Here is a 16,433-nt window from a genome sequence, read left to right on the forward strand (position 1 = left end):
ATATGAAAACTTTTCCTTCTTTGAGACTTGTTTCAACAAACCTTCTATCTGTCACTGAGGGGTAAGAGGGGAAGCTACGGTGAAACCACAAAACCAATGTCCAATGTGCATCTGGAGTTTGGATGTGGCATCCATTAATTTTATGCAGATGATCAAACGCTGACATGGTCAAAGACGCATTTGCTTCTTTCACACATGACGACAGGAATTAACCAAATTAAATATCCATTTTGCTCCGACATTGGTGTTTAACTTTCTACATTTGGTTAATCATTGTGAGTTTAAGTCATGCATCAAAATCAGCAGCAGAATAAAGTGGTATAAGGAAAGAGGTCGTCTCAGCCTGAAGATTTAAAAAGTGTTTAAAGTGCATTTTGTTCTGTAAAATGTCGTTACACCTCCAGAAGGTTCACAAGTAAAACCTGGCTTTCCTGATCCACCCACATCTCCATCTACTCTGAGCACCAATCCATCCACTGTGACCTACACACACCTACACAGCACCTACATATAACACATATTGACTCCTTCTGCAGCAGCAGTGCAACAAATAGCAGCGTTTGGACATCGAGACGAGAATAACACTCAGAGAGAAGGTTAAAGCGGGGATTAAAAAGAGAGGATGGAAGGGAGCAAAGGGAGGTTCTCTGCAGACAGGGTGAGTCAAAGAGTGAGCATGTGGGAATCAAATTATTACTAATGAACAAAGGGGTTAGTGAGAGAATAAGAGGGTGTCAGCAGACAGAGACGCTGTGTGTGAGCAGGAATGAGAGGCAGAGGATGGGGTGGTGGGCTGTGTCTGTCCTGCAGGAGACAAACAAAACTTGTTTTGTCCCTGTCAGCACCTCCCCATCACGTCTCCATATCGCCCCGACCCACCAAACAAACACTCTCACAACACATGGCTCTGGAAACTGCACAAACGTCCCGTGTCTTTCTGAATGGCTCCTTTCAGGGAGTCTGTTTGTCTCTGTTGGTGTGGTCGGAGTTCCTGTCTGTGTCACGCCCCTAATTCCCCCCAATTATTTATAACCAGTACATTTAATATCTTCAAACGGATGGAGAAACAACAACAAAAAACAGCCCCTTGTAGGGTGTGTACAAAAAGACAAATGAGCTGTTCAGACTGAAAACGCACTTTGTTCCAGACTGTAAACACTTTTATTCCTGCTTTAAAGATGGACTTTTGGCTTTTGGAGCCAGACTCTAGTGGGCACTTGTGGAACAGCAGTTTTTGTCCTTTTGCATTGTCTTCATATTTGCTTCTACCCAGCTCCTCCTTCTTTCTGCTGTGTCTGATTTCACCAGTGTCATATGTATCATCCATGATGCTCGCTCTGTTTTGTACTCCTGGGTCTTCGCTGCTGCTCTCCCTGTCTTGGCTTTAAATGTATGCACATGAAGGAGAAGGGAAGTGTGCTCTCCCCGCGTCAGGCTTTGGCGTTCAACTTAAGCAAATAGAAGGGCAGGGAGCTACAAGAAACAAACCATGCTCGCTCTGTTCTGTACCACAGGATGTCTTTGCTGCTGCTCTCCCTGCCTTGGCTTTTCATGTATGCACATGAAAGAGAGGGGACGTGTGCTCTCCCCACCTCAGGCTTTGGCATTTCACGTAGGCACATGGGCGGGCAGCGAGCTACCAGAAACAAACCATGTCCACTCTGTTCTGTACCCCTGGGTCTTTGCTGCTGCACTCCCTGTCTTGGCTTTTCATGCACTTAAAAGAGAGGGGAGGTGTGCTCTCCCTACCTCAGGCTTTGGAATTCTACATAGTCAAATTGATGGGCAGGGATCTCCAATAACAGAGCCATACCGCCTAATATAACATATTGCATGCAAACAATGCAAATCATTTCTTATTCTTCACAGGTGGTCAAGAATGGAATGTTGGAGTTTGAAGCATTTTAAAACTAAAAAAGTTGCATTGCACGTAATGATGTTTGGAAGTTTTTGTCTGCACACATTATACATCAGCAATGGGAATAACACTTCAAAAGCAGTCTCTGCTGGTTGAGTGAGCCATTTGTCTTGTGTCATCAATTCAGGTCCAAATCTGAAGATATCAGATGAAATATGTTAAAACTGAACTAAGTCTGCACTCTGCCTGCCTATTTTAATGATATTGATATTCCAGATTAAGACACAGTTATTACTTTTTAGATATCTTTGAAATATTGCAGACCTAAGGGGTCCAATATTATAAGAATTAAAGGAGTGAGTTTGGAGTTTGGAAGTGCCAAATTGCTCTCTCTGAGGGACAGGTAGCTGTGTGGTTAGCCTTTTGCAGCTACTTTCTAAATGTCATGTTTTAACTGCAGAGAACCAGAAGAAGAGGAATCAAACATGTGATTTTTGCAGACACTGGCTGTAAGGACAGAAAGATGCTGACCGTTTTGAAGTGACCACACCAGATGTCAGTGTGGAGCTACCTTATTCGAACTTTGGAGCTCCTTTTGAAGCCTAATCAAACAGTTTATGGTGCAGTGTGTTTTCAGCTGAGTCAGAGCACTGAGAGCTTTTTAATTGATGGCCAGAGAGTCAGTATCACACGGTCACATGACTTAGTTGTTTGTTTTGATAGCAGAAATTACTTTAAGTACAAACCATGTCTATGTTTGTGTCTGTAAACAAACAATCCTCCTCTGTGTTCAACATGTGTACACACACTCAGAGAACTCCACATCATGGTTTGTAGCAGCCAGCCTACAATTTAGATGTTTGTTATTAAGTTACTGTACCATCAGCAGCTACTCAGCCTCACCGTGCTGTTGACAAAATGCATGCACAAATACACAGTCAGCACATAAAGGTCCTAATAAAAGGATCAGTCTCTGGAAATGATGTTAAGTTTCCTCCTCCCAGACTCCCACGGCTCCTCCTCCCCGCTAAACGCTGCTCGCTGTAATAAGAGTTCGCTTTGGCCGGCTGTCTGCGAGGCATACACAGCAGCTAATGTAATCTGTGATGCAATCTGGCCTGAGTGGGCTGCGGGCTGGTTCAGCAATTCTATACACACACCTACACACACACACTGAAACAAGAGAGCACATGTTAAAAACTGATAACATGCACATTTTGACCACAATGTGTCATGGAGGAACCACGGGATGCAGGTTTCACTCAAATCAAACACTGCTGCAGGTTTCCCTTCCCTGGAGTCCACATACACCCAACACAATTACACACACACTCCATGTGAACATAATAAAGTGTGAAATATGCAAAGGTTTCCATGCATGCTATTCATACACACTGTTTTCATGCGTTGACAGCAGTCTGTAGCCGTGCATGTGTCAGCATTTATATTCAAACCTGGCACAGATGAGTGTTGTGAGTTTGTAAGAGAGAGAATTTAAAGAGGTAAGATGTAAAATATGTCTTGGACAAGAGTCTAATTTGCGTCTGGTATATGAATCTCTTCAGTTTTTTCTTGCAGCATCTTTTTTTCTCCTTGAAATTCTCCATTTGAATAAAATCGTCTGCCTCCGTATGCTGAACATGATTCCTGCAGCCTCGGCCTCGTTATTACTTGAAGAACGTAATAAAACTGAATTAAGCGCATAAAAACGACATGTGTTGGAGCAGACGCCCGGCCTGTAGCAGCTGAATGTGTTTTCAGAGGTAACGGCAGATGGAGAGGGGGAAATGAAAGGGCTCAGCCTAAAGTCTGGAATAAATATTTGCACATTATTTGAGGGACTCAATATGTTTAAGATCAAGCTCCACTGTTTTCAATCTGTTGTCACTGTCGAGGTATTTCAGCACGAGACGAGAAAAGAAGACGCTGCAGAGGAGTTAATATTTATCAAACATGATAGAAACTCTCTGCAGCAGCTCCTGTGAGCAGACAAAGAGTTAACGGAGGAGCGGAGAGACTCGCCAAAGGTTACATGCAGACATTTGGTGAGATCAAGCACGGTGTTAGTCATCACCAATCAAATGTTGTTGTCTCACGTTCACATTAGCGTCGTCCACTGTTAAGAGTTTGGTTTTCTGCAGCTTGTGAATTGGCAAACGTGATCAAAACTAAGTGTTCACATTAATACAAGTTACTGGAACCAACGAGAGCCTGAAGAAGACAAACACGTTAAAGATAATCTGTGTTTTATTGAGCCTGTGTGTGTGACAGCTGCAGCCCCTCTCCTCCCTCTCCTCCTCCCTCTCCTCCTCCCTCTCCTCCTCCCTCTCTTCCTCCTGGTAATAATTTGATAAGTGAATAAATCAGAGAAGTTCAAAGTCGGGGTCTCATTCTGTAACACAAGACCCCGGCTCCCCCTGATAGCCGGCTAATTGAACGATAATGTGCTCCTGCTGTCAGCTCTTTGCCGTCCCCATTGTTCCTGCTGACGTGCTAATGCTCTATCATTACAGACGCAGGATTTACATCACGCCTGGAAGTACAGGACTCAAGGTTTCATGTTTTAGCTGCTTTATTGTGTTCTCTGTTTCTGCTCAGACTTCTGCATAAAGTCTTTCTTGTGATCCATGAATGCACTCAGGTGAATTATCCTTTTTAACGTGACTGGTTTTTAAGAGTTTGAACTGGATTTTCTGGAGTTTGCATCATGTTCCTGTTTATTTATCTTGTTTTTCTGCAGAGTGTTTGTTCGTTTGCAGCCTATTCACACTCTTGTTTTTGTTGTGTTTAGAATGTGCTTTCTGTCTAAATCTGCAGCACTTTTCTCCTGATGAAGATATTTTTGTGAGAAGCAGAATGTCAGCCCTCCCTAGAAGGGAGGCCCATCGCCTAGAAGACGTTTTAAACACACGCTCTTAATCTATTGTGATATTTGAACCCTGATGGTCAACAGCTACATGTGACATTTATTTCTTCAGCTAACCAGACTTTATTTACTCCCTCCATTCTGTATGCAACGTCAATATTTGTTAGCAGTCGGATGATTTGTGATTTATGTCCTGAAACATTACAGGTCTACGTTCTGCTGTCTGCTGGGGAGGAGCTGGAGAGCACCCAACACATACAGGAGACAAACTGAAGGCAGGAAAACAAACAGAACATGACTGAGAAGATGAAGATGAGTAATCATCAAAGAAGGGCCGGGACAGAAAGCACTAAAAAATAATCTCATTGATGTTTCAGTCGCTTCTTGAGTTGGGTTAGCAGAGTTGACTTTGTACTGGTCACACGTCATGTTGCATATCCACTGAGAAGTTGCGTATGTGAGTGCAGCAGGAGATACTCTATTCTGCTTCTATGTCTGTTCCTCTTCCACTCTTTCATCCATACTGTGAATATGCAGTTATAACACAAAAAAATTCAAACTCTGCTTTGTCGGCCATCTTGGATATGTTAAACATTCCACTGTGTCTTCTGCAGCGTCCTTTTAACGTCATATCATGCCTCCTATCTTAAAGGAAAAGCTAAGCTGTGAAGGAGCAGGGATGGTCTCAAGCGGTCTCCTAATGTCATCATTTGAACAGAAATTTAAATTACAGCTAAGCTACTAGGGACAACCACTAGCAGAGCTAGCACCTCCTCCAGGTCAAGGGTGATTTATACTTCTGCGTCGACTTGACGGCGTAGCCTACGCCAGAGGTCCGCGTAGCTCCTGTACCTACGCATGTAGCTGACCTGCACCTCCTCCAAAATGTAACTACCCCTAGAATCGACGTGGACCACAAGCCCTGTGATTGGTCCGCTCGGCAGCATTGTGTTTCCCACATTTACAGCACTTCTGGGATCCCCGCTCATCGGCCGCATATCGGCCGTGTATTTCATCTCCTCCTCTCTCTTCTTCATGTAATCATGTCTGTATGATAAACAGCAACATGTATCAGCTGTAGATTAACAGAACACACTCTGAATCTCTGTGGAAAAGTAAACAGAGATCGTAGTGGGGCCAGAAGCAGGCGACCGGCTATCAGAGAGACCACACTGCCCTCAAGTGTTTCAGCGGAGAATTGCTGCGCGACACGGACACATCGACGCACAAGTATGTGGAGCTCATGTCCGCGTCAGCCCCTGCTGCGTAGGGGAGACGCAGAAGTATAAATCAGCCTTTAGCGTCCTCATGCCTGTGCTGGTTCCTCATGTCTCTGGTGGAGTGGTAATATGTCAGTTTAACCAGACACAGCCTACATACAACTTCCATTTGCTAGATCAACATACTGACAAACCATGCCGTGCTACCAGATGACATCATCACCTGTGCTCCTTTACATCCAGGTGGTAGAGCTGCAGAGTGTTAGCATTCCAGTAAGTAATCATTTCCAGGAGTGCATGTGTGAAGAGACTGACTAAAGAGGGAAGAATGTCACAGAAACAGGAATGTTTTTAAACTAACTTCTATTTCTTTCTAAGGCTGGACACACACATGACAAACAACTTCAAGATCTGATTTTAAATCCATGGGAGAGCACACACATGAGGACAGTTCTGACTGATTTTAAACATCACAATCCGCTGAACACACGCACTAGATGATTCCTTAAAACCACTAGACCACACACTTAACGTTTGTGATACCACAAGATCTCACAGATCAAACGTGACTTCAGAAGAGAAACAAACATGGAGGATGATCGACATCGTTAGCTGGATGTCCTGGTGTGTTCTGTGTTACAGCAAAAAACAAATACGAAAGAATGAGGGGGAAATTACACAAGCTGCTCTTCATTTTTAATATCCCACTTAGCTCTGGGTTGTGTTTACGTTCACCGCTCATGTTTGTGAGCTGTAAGAGAACTCGACATCCCAGTCTGCCCCTCTCCTTGGTTATTCTGTTGGAGGCAGTCCGGCCTGGGATTGTAAATATCAAACATGTTTGACATTTATGACCACAGTCGGGAGCAGTAAAACAGTCGTATTGACGCCACACACTTGAAGATTATTTGGACAATTAATAAGTCATGATAAACCCTGAGTAAGTTCATCATCAGAGGAGGAGACTCAGGCTCTAAATCTGGACTTCAATCATCAGATGTGAGGTCAGCTTTGGACAAAAGTTGTTTTTTATCTTTTTAAATATCTAAAAAATGGCTGCAAGAAGCGATCTGAGTTTTTGTGTATATGCATGGATGTCTGTTCCCCGCCTTGCATCACATTACGTTAGGAATAAAGCTATAAATATCTTCTCATTAGAACCCTCTCTGTGCAGTGCAGACACAGGCCAGGTGTTCCTTTGAAACAGGAGGCATCAGTAATTAAAGCGGCTGGAGAAGCCTGTGATATGATCAGGCAGAACGGCCTCCTAATGAATAATGGTGATCCAGTTGATTGCAAAGCCCTGACCCTGCAACCCGGCGCTCAGATCCTTCCTTTTGGTTTCATCCTGATGAGACATACATGAATATATCAAGCGTGCTCCGCAGAGACCGTCCAGTTACATCAGAAAGTCCAGCCAACACATGGCACGTCGTGACTGTTTAAAAAGAGAAACAGCACGAGGCCCACGCAGCAGACCACACACCGCTGCAGGAATACAGATTCAGATTGGGATTACCTTCCAAGTGTGGTGTAACAGCAGATTGTTAAACAGGAGAGGCTGCATCGATCCAAGCGCCAACATGGGAAAACCTTTACTGCATGCTGATAAAAACACGATAGTTACAAGGCCGACCTTGTTGGATTTATTGCATCACAAGCAGGCAGAGTTATGGAGGAGTAAACGTTGAGCAAGGTTGAATCTATGCTACAGGTAACGAGGAACAAGGGGGCATGTCTTTGAGGGATAGACCAGAAACAGAAAAGGTCAGGGTCTTGTCACGGTTTAGACAAATCCATGTTCCAAATCCAAGAACAACAACAGCCGATTTCACCTCCACTCTGTTTTATTACCTGTGACCTGCAGCTTCTCCCCGCTGACTTCACACTTCAGGAAAACACGCCCCCTCCTCTCGGTGAAGTCGGTCCCACACAGGCTGGGCACGTTCATGACACACTGCTTGTGGACGTTCATGTCGCAGGCTGCAGAGACACAGAGAAGAGAGACATCAGAGTTTCTGCAGAACTGAGATCCTGCATCTTTCTGAGGACTGGTGTAGAAACATGTTGAGGATTTATGGGATTGAAACACCGTACAGTAAAAGCAACATGTGCACCTCTTTTGGCCTATACCTCAAAGCCAGTAAGCTGAAGATTTTGCATATATGAGGACACATTTCAATTTAATTCCCTGCATCCTAAACCTTTGGCTCAACATGAAAGGTTGTTTTCTTTCTCCCTGAAAGCTGAGAGATAAAGAACTCATGACCCACGCTCCGTCCTGTAATGTCAGACACGGGATGAGTGTCAGCTGAATGAAGCACCATGATTACATCATCATGCTAACAGGTTAGTGGGTGAAAATAATGCAGAGTGGCGATGCTGCGATCTGAATCCTGCACACCGAGGCTGCTGTATCTGCCTGGTGGCTCGCCCATGTTTAAAAATACCTCGCTGCGATCTTATTGTGGTGTGATAAGAGGTGCAATTGATCTGCCAAAAGAATTTGCCGCTCCACATCTCTATTTCCGTACAACCCGGCAGCCATCATTAGGCATTACTGGTGGTCTGTGGCAGGTTGGGGATAATGTATTTAGAAGCTCATTAAGACATTCAGACTAATCCCTTATCATCATGAGATTAAAGTGAAGGAGAGTGAGGGAGGGATATTAATAAAGATGTGCAGTAGCCGTGATAGCGAGCTTATTCAGGGTGCACAGAACATACGTAGCTGCAGACCTAAAATAGACGATGTGGGGTTTTAATGAGCCAAAGTCAAGGAGGAGGGGATCTGAACAGGCCTGTGTTATTCAGTGAAGAGGAACAATGGGCTTTTTATCCAAAGAGCGGCGCTTTTAAAGTGGCTTTAAACACGGCAGGACGTGTGGAGGCACTGAGAGCAAACTATTATTTTCATATGCCGGCATGCTTCTGCTTCATTGACCTGATGGCAGGTCATCCTGGATTCAACTTTCACTGCTCAAGTGTCAACGTTAGGACAACCTCGACTTGAAACATTGAATTTAAAACATAAACTTTGATTACTAATGAAGCAGAAAGTCATGGTACGATATTACGGCATCAACTTTTTAAAACACAACTACTAAAACAACTGTTTGAGACAGACATCAGACACCCTGCTGCAGGGTCGGTGTCAGGTAATGTAAACAACAGCAAAGGCACACCCCACTAATAAGTTTCCCTGTGTCTAAGATTCACTGGAGTTGCACTTTCATATGTGATTTTTGTTAGAAAACCTTTCCACTGTGTCCACAGGAGGCGCCAAAATCAACACAGCCCTTAAAGTTCCTACAGGGAATGTGTGTTTGAATGTGTGTTTGAATGTGTGTTTGAATGTGTGTTTGAATGTGTGTTTGAATGTGTGTGAAGATGCATGAATGAAACTCACTGTCACACTTCATGCCCTGGTGCAGGAGGCCATACAGCAGAGAGCCGCAGTGGTCACAGAACGTGGGGCTCCCATAGGTGTGGATCTTAAACTTGTGCTTCGTTCTGGGGTCCTGGAGGAGTCAGAGGAGAAGGAAAGAGAGGGGTTAATAAAGTTTGAAGTCAGGACATGCCTCCAAGTGTGATGACTGAAGTTAGAAAAGCTTTTTGAGGTCGCAGTCGTCTTATGAGGATAAAAATGTGCACAATTTAAAAAAATAAATATCGTATTTCTTATATCGTCACCATCAAGCTTAAACCTTGAATCTCCAAAACCACTACTTTCAAGGAGGTAACAAAAAACCTGTTTTTCAGATAACTAAGCATTGCATAAGATTCAACCGCAGGTTGTTTTTAAACTTTCATCTGTTTATGTTCTTTTTTAATTAGACTCAGCCAACACAGCACAAAACCACAATGCAGCCATTAGACTCAGACACAGATCTCATGCAAAAATATTTCATTTAAAAAAGTTTAAAAAAAAATAAATCAAGAAGAGAAACGTTAAAAGAGCAAAAAAGATGAAAATAATACATTAAAGTAAATTAAAATGAAATCAATTTTAAAAAGTCAAATCAAATTAATACATTTAAATAAATGTAGAAATACAATAAAATAAACACTAATAAACAAAAAAGTCCATTGTCTGAAAGAATAACCTTAAAAAAAATAAAAATAAATAAAAGTGAATAAATAAATAAATAAAGAATAGATTAATTCATTAACTAAAATTAATTAAAATTAATCAAATCAAATTAATACATCTTAACAAATTTTAAAATACAATAAAATCAGGATAAAAAATAAATAGAATAATAGAATGGTAATAATAGCATGGAATAGATACTTTGAAATAAAAATAAGTAAAATAAAATATTAATATTTCATAAATAAAGATCAATAGCATTGATTATTAGAAAAAATTAAAATGATTAAATATGGAAGTTTCTTCCCGATAGTGAAGATTTTACCCAGATTTTGTATTGGACATTTGGAACGGAATAAAAAACTGAATCCACTTTACTACTCTGTGCACGTTTCAGTTTCTCTGATAAGAACTTGTGTGGACATTTTAAGATGTCCAATAAAGTATCAAACAGCACGTATTGTCCTTTAAATGACAGCAGACTACAGCTGCAGCCGACTTTCACGTTATTGGAAGTTGAAATCAACAGGACTGCACCGCGTGTCACCAAAATCAGTCTCTCAGAGACACTTCACCGCTGATTGCCGACCTTTCTGCAATCAACTCCTCTTTTCTTTTCCTTTAACGCCCTGAAGTGTCGACCAATCAGTCTTTTCTCTAACAGCCGCTCCAGCCTGTTGTTACGAGTTGTCCTTCAGTCCTCTTTGACCGCATCAGGAAACAAGAACTGTGCTTTCTCTCAATGGGATGAGTATTTAATTGAAGAGCAGTACAGCAGGAAATATAATTTAGTGCAGTTCTTTAATTACATGATTCATTCTGCAGCCATGAGAGAACACAATAAGTCCTGTAATTACTGCACTGTTTGAGACCTCCCTTTACAAAAACATGATTAATTCCTCACAGTTACACACGCTGAAGAATGTGGAGTATGTGAATGGATGTTGTCTGTGTCTGTGCTGCGTGTAAACAGTTATAAAAGACGTCAGAGCTTTCATTCATTATTTGACTCCTGCTTTGGCATTTCATTGCCGTCGGCTCTGTGCATAAATATTATATGAGTCAAGAGGTGAAAACATTAGTGTTTAGTGCAGAATATTACACTGCACAGGAGTGTGTGTGTGTGTGTGTGTGTGTGTGTGTGTGTGTGTGTGTGTGTGCTGCCTGCAGGAATCTGGCTCATGTTTTTGTGTAAATAATAAAGCTCCTGTTTGCCCCTGCTGGGTTTCATTCGTTCACTACCCTCCTCTCTCGTTTGTTATTATATATACTCTTTATTTCTGCAGCAGCTCCTCAGAGACTTTATGGTGTTGCTCACACGTCTTATGAAAAACCATTTGCACATTCACGTCCTGAGGTTAACTTCCAAACATGATTTGTGGGTGTATGCACAGAGGGTTCCTTGTCAGCTGTGACAGTGATGTATGGAAGTAAGAAAAACAAACAAACTGTTCCATCCTAGAGAAACAAACATGATGCAAGCGTTCTGCAGCACAGAGGTTAAAGAAAGTCTCTAAGCAGACTATTCTGAATCAAATCCTCTCGACACGACGCTCACCATCGATGAAGACGGTTAATATTTTATGACCCCTCCCCCCCGGGTGTTAACTCTGTTGTGATATTGCTCCAGGAGATTCAACCTTGGTACAAAATCAGTCTGGCTGCATGATCACAACAACCTGTAGTCAATGAAACTCAAACTCATCAGATAAATCTTATTCACTCGTTTGAAAAGAGTCAGAGTGCAGACGCTCGATATTCAGGGTCTTTATTTTGATTTCCTGTGACGGTACATGATCATTATGTTATTGCTGAGCTTGTTCACACTGGTGTACGTAGGGTTCTTCATGTGATAGTGACTCACTGTTCGGCACATAAGGATATTGCTTATTTACTGCAGCATACATTAGGGATGATCCACAGAGACCAGTTTTATGCTTATTCAACTAACCGACTGGACTGAAGGTAAGAAAAAATGTCTGAAAAAGTCCAATTTGAGAATAACTTATGCGGTATTAAAACACGTCACATTGGTCTGCCAAGTCTGACTACTATTAGGAGAGCTAGCACCACCAGCCTTAAGTCTCCCTTGTAGATTAAAGTCCACATGCCTGAGCTGGGTGTCGAGTTAAAGCTAGGGTTGGTAGTCACGGAAATAAACTAGCATGAATTTGAATGTAGCATTTCCTCAGGACTCCGTCTAACCCCTCCCCCCACTCCTCCAAAACGACGCCCCCGCTCACATGCACGAGCGCCGCTGATTCGCAGCCATATGATGGTGTCTGATTGAAAACCGGTCCTCAGCACATCGTTTGTGTTCTGCACTATGTCAACTCATGTCTCACTCAGCGGTAAGAAAACACCAAAACATTCTCATAGTGAAAGTTAAAAACACAAACAAACATGAAAGGATACGGGCAGAACGGCAGGATGGGATTTGATTGGTTTCATAATTTGGATCCTAGATCCATGATCTAAATCTGACTATCAACCCCAGCTTAAAGGGTGATCCAAAGAGACCAACTTTATACTCATTCGACCACATGACTGGACTGTAGATAAGAAAAACTCAGGAAAATAAAAATCTTATTTGAGCACAATTTCTGGCGTAATCAGTGTCAAGTTGGTCTGCAAAGTGTGAATACCATTAGCAGAGCTAGCACCACCAGCCTTAAGTCCCTCTTGTAGATTAATGTCCACAAGCCTGACCTGGGTGTCGAGTTAACCAGACACAACCTTTGCACAACTTAAACAACATTTTCTGGATCAAAATACAGACAAACCAATCAGCGCTACAGGATAACATGGGTCATCTGTGCTTGTTTACATCCAGGTAGTAGAGCGTTATAGCGCTATCACATTTAATAATAATTCTACCTTTTATTCAAAGGTGCCTTTCAGAGTTAGTTTTTTTTCTAAAAGAACAATATAAAAAACAAATCAACAAGACGTGATGCAGTGTGAATAATAAATCAAATTAACAGTGAAGAGGAGTAATCAGAGTGAATATGACAGTTTAAAAAGATGTGTCTTGAGATGGGATTTAAAAATGGAAAGAGAGTCGATGTTACGGATGTCTGGAGGGAGGGAGTTCCAGAGGCGGGGGGCAGACCGGCTGGAGGCTCTGGACCCCATGGTGGTTAAGCGGGTGGGTGGTGTAGTGAGGTGAATGGAAGAAGAAGACCTGAGAGTGCGGCTGGGTGTGTTGATGTGCAGAGAGGTACGGTACGGAGGAGCGAGGTTATGGAGGGCGTTGAAGGTGAGGAGCAGGATCTTGAAAACGATGCGAGTTTTGAGCGGCAGCCAGTGAAGCTGCTGAAGGATGGGAGTGATGTGACCAGAGCTACAGGGGTGTGTGACTGTGCTACATCTAAAACAGGAAATATGAACGAAACGTCAGCTTTGTTTGGTATATGTACTCATACAGGGAATTTAACTTTGGTTTGACTTTAATCTCCATGTATGTTATTAATATTGCCTTAGTGTATTGGACTTGTATTGATGTTATTTGTTAGACAACAGAGTCGTTCTTTATGTCCATAAAAAGGCCGTACCCATTGTTCCTACTTATCTGTCATTATTCTGATACTCAGGTAAAAGCTGAGTTCCTGATTCCTATGAATCTAGCAGGAAGTTATTCAGTAACATTAATAGAGCAAACACAGGCAGCGATGGAGGAAGATAAGGCAGAGCTGTAACATTAAACTCAACTGACAGATAAGCCCTCAGGAGTAAAGGAGTTAACCCTTTCCAGCACATCAAGGGACGATGTAATGTTTACTAAAGATAACAAAGCTCCTCTCATATCTGACGACTCACTGCAGCATCCAAACACGACGGTAACACTCTCGGGTTGAATCCGTGTCACATCGCTCTGTGTGTGTGTCTCTGCAGAGCGTTTAATGACACACAGTATCAGACTAAACAAACGACCCTGGGCGCAAACTCAACCTTGAGTAAATAATGTGGGTGTTGAGTAAAGCAGGACGGTTTTCAATGGGATCTGTCCAACAAGCAGAACCTGTTATTATACACTGAAGTTATTTTTGTACACTGAGCAGCAGAGGCCTCATCCAGAGGGAGACCTGCCCCCCATTAGATCTGGTTGGCCAACCCTAAAATCCTAAACCATGACTGCTTTTCTGTCAGAGGCTGGACTTGGGTTAAAATCAACTCTTGTTTTGGATGTGCTGCAACAGGCTGTTACTAACTTTCTTTGCATGTTAATGTGGAAAATGTCCTGATGCAAGTATGATACTGGTGCTGAAATAAATGCTATGCAAAGATGCCATCAAATTCAGTGTTTAATGCCTGTAACACCTTTAAAAGAGGGCTGCATCCTGGTCAAATATTAAATGCAGTGTTTTGATGGCACCATACCAGCTAAAGCTTCATCGTGGACATGTGTTGTCAGGACCACTAGCGCAGCCATCACACATTGCACACTACCTGACATGGATGAATATTATCCCCCGTTCATTGTGGACTGTAAGCAGCCACTTTTCTGAGCACTGCATACGAGATACACATCAATACCACTGGGTCATAATCATGCATTCACAGAAAACAGCGGTAAATGAAGAGGTAAAGAAATCTTGTGGAGTGTAGTTTGGTTGAAAAGACAGCTGGCATGACTCCACGTGAATTTGTCTCAGTTGGCTGAGCTTATCTACGTACTGCACCGCTAGCTAGCAGGATAGCTGCCTCCACTTGGTGAACAATAGATGGTAAACTGCACGTTCAGTCACTTAAATCAATCAATTATCTGCATGCAGTATGTTTTATTTGGCAGTATGGCTCTGTTCTGGGAGCTCCCTGCCCTTCCATGTGCATACGTGGAATTCCAAAGCCTGAGGTGGGGAGAGCACACCTCTACACCTCCCCTCTCGTTCATGTGCATGAAAAGCCAAGGCAGGGAAAGTAGTAGCAAAGAGCCCCGGGGTACAGAACCCCCAATGGGCCAAGCTAGCTACGCTCAATTTATGACATCTTCAACCTTTCCCATGTCTTAAATACTAGATGACTTGTATTCTTGATTGTAAGGTGCTTTCTGGATCAGTCAGAGCTCCAGTTGGGTCCCTATTGTTATAAAAGTGTGGCTCCACCCCTTCTGAGCTGTGAATGAGTGAACAGGCCAATGCAAACACAAAGCATGCAGCAACAAGTGTCCATGTGGTGAATGTTCATGTTATAGTGTTTGAGGACCTGCTGGAGGTGTCGGAGCAGAGATGGGTTTAAAGAGCACTGCAGCTCTTTTGTTAATCATCATGTGGTCTCTGTCATCTAAGCATACATTAATTCTCTGCACTCAACCTGCAGCTTGTGAAGCACTCTCTGGAGGAGAGACACTTCTCCGAGCTCTCCTTCAAAGTGCTCATTCTCAGACTGTTTGTTACAGTAAACCCCTCGCTGAGTCAGAATCTGTTTGTAGATTTGCATTGAGATCATCACTCTCTCTTTGCATGCTCTTGAAACAGAATCGAGAGGCTGCAACCCTGTTAAGAAAATCCTCCCCATTGTTTTTAATCTTTAGAAATAAAGAGCCAGATGAGCGACGAATAAAAAGAGCGTGACCCAAGAGGAATACATCATCAGGCTGGGGAGCAGCGTGTCATATTTCTCAGTGAGAGCTGACAGTGTGGCGTGGTCCGGCGCCACAGTGGTCCATGCTGCATGCTGTTTGCCATTTCGTCTCTTGACTCATGCAGCACAGAGTCTCTCCGGCTCCAGATCTTGCTTCATTTTTCCATCTCCTTGCCTCAGTCTGCAGTTATTTACACCTTCACAGGACAAAGACTAACGCGTCTTTTGTCTGTCTTTGAGTCATCAGTCCGTGTACGTGATCATTTCTGCTCGGAAACAGAGCTGCCTCAGAGATATCTTTATGTCACCCTCCTGTTTTCAATACGAAGAAGTGTAAATATTTGTATTTGTCACATTTTAACGGTGGTTGCTCCTTTGAAGATCAAAATTTTGAAACATCATCTTACTCACAAACGTCAGTGGCATGCATCTACTGCTGTAAATCACTACATTTTATATCAACACGGCTTCAGGTGATACTCACTTACTGCAAAAAAAACCCCAATGCAGGTCTTATTATTTAACAATTATTAATGAAATGTTTGAGAAGGCAATATCTACTTTATATTCCTGAACTCAGTATGTATGTGCAGTAAATAAACATGATATAAATGCAGTCCACTGTACTTAAATATCAAATGTTGCACAAGACAGTTACGTTTATTAACAAATCCTGAAATCAATATTAACAGACATATAAACGTCCACAGCTGAGTAAGACTGCCTTGAAGATCATTTTTCAGGACGTTTCAGTGAATATTTTGGTTGTGTGGATACACCAACATGTTTCTTTTTAAAGGCTATATATTAAAG

At 42.5% G+C, this 16,433-nt stretch overlaps 1 protein-coding gene across 1 annotated transcript in view; it reads right to left on the reverse strand.

Annotated features, from left to right (window-relative positions):
- prkcaa (protein kinase C, alpha, a) overlaps nucleotides 1-16,433 on the reverse strand; it is a 174,936-nt gene that overhangs the window by 71,128 nt on the left and 87,375 nt on the right. The window contains exons 4-5 of the mRNA XM_034688503.1: nucleotides 9,354-9,465; nucleotides 7,799-7,927 (exon numbers count right to left, since the gene is read on the reverse strand). Of these exons, the coding sequence (XP_034544394.1) occupies nucleotides 7,799-7,927; nucleotides 9,354-9,465 (241 nt within the window). The remainder of the gene's footprint in view (nucleotides 1-7,798; nucleotides 7,928-9,353; nucleotides 9,466-16,433) is intronic.

The sequence above is a fragment of the Notolabrus celidotus genome, chromosome 7 (genome assembly GCF_009762535.1).
Source record: "Notolabrus celidotus isolate fNotCel1 chromosome 7, fNotCel1.pri, whole genome shotgun sequence".
Classification (NCBI taxonomy): Eukaryota; Metazoa; Chordata; class Actinopteri; order Labriformes; family Labridae; genus Notolabrus; species Notolabrus celidotus.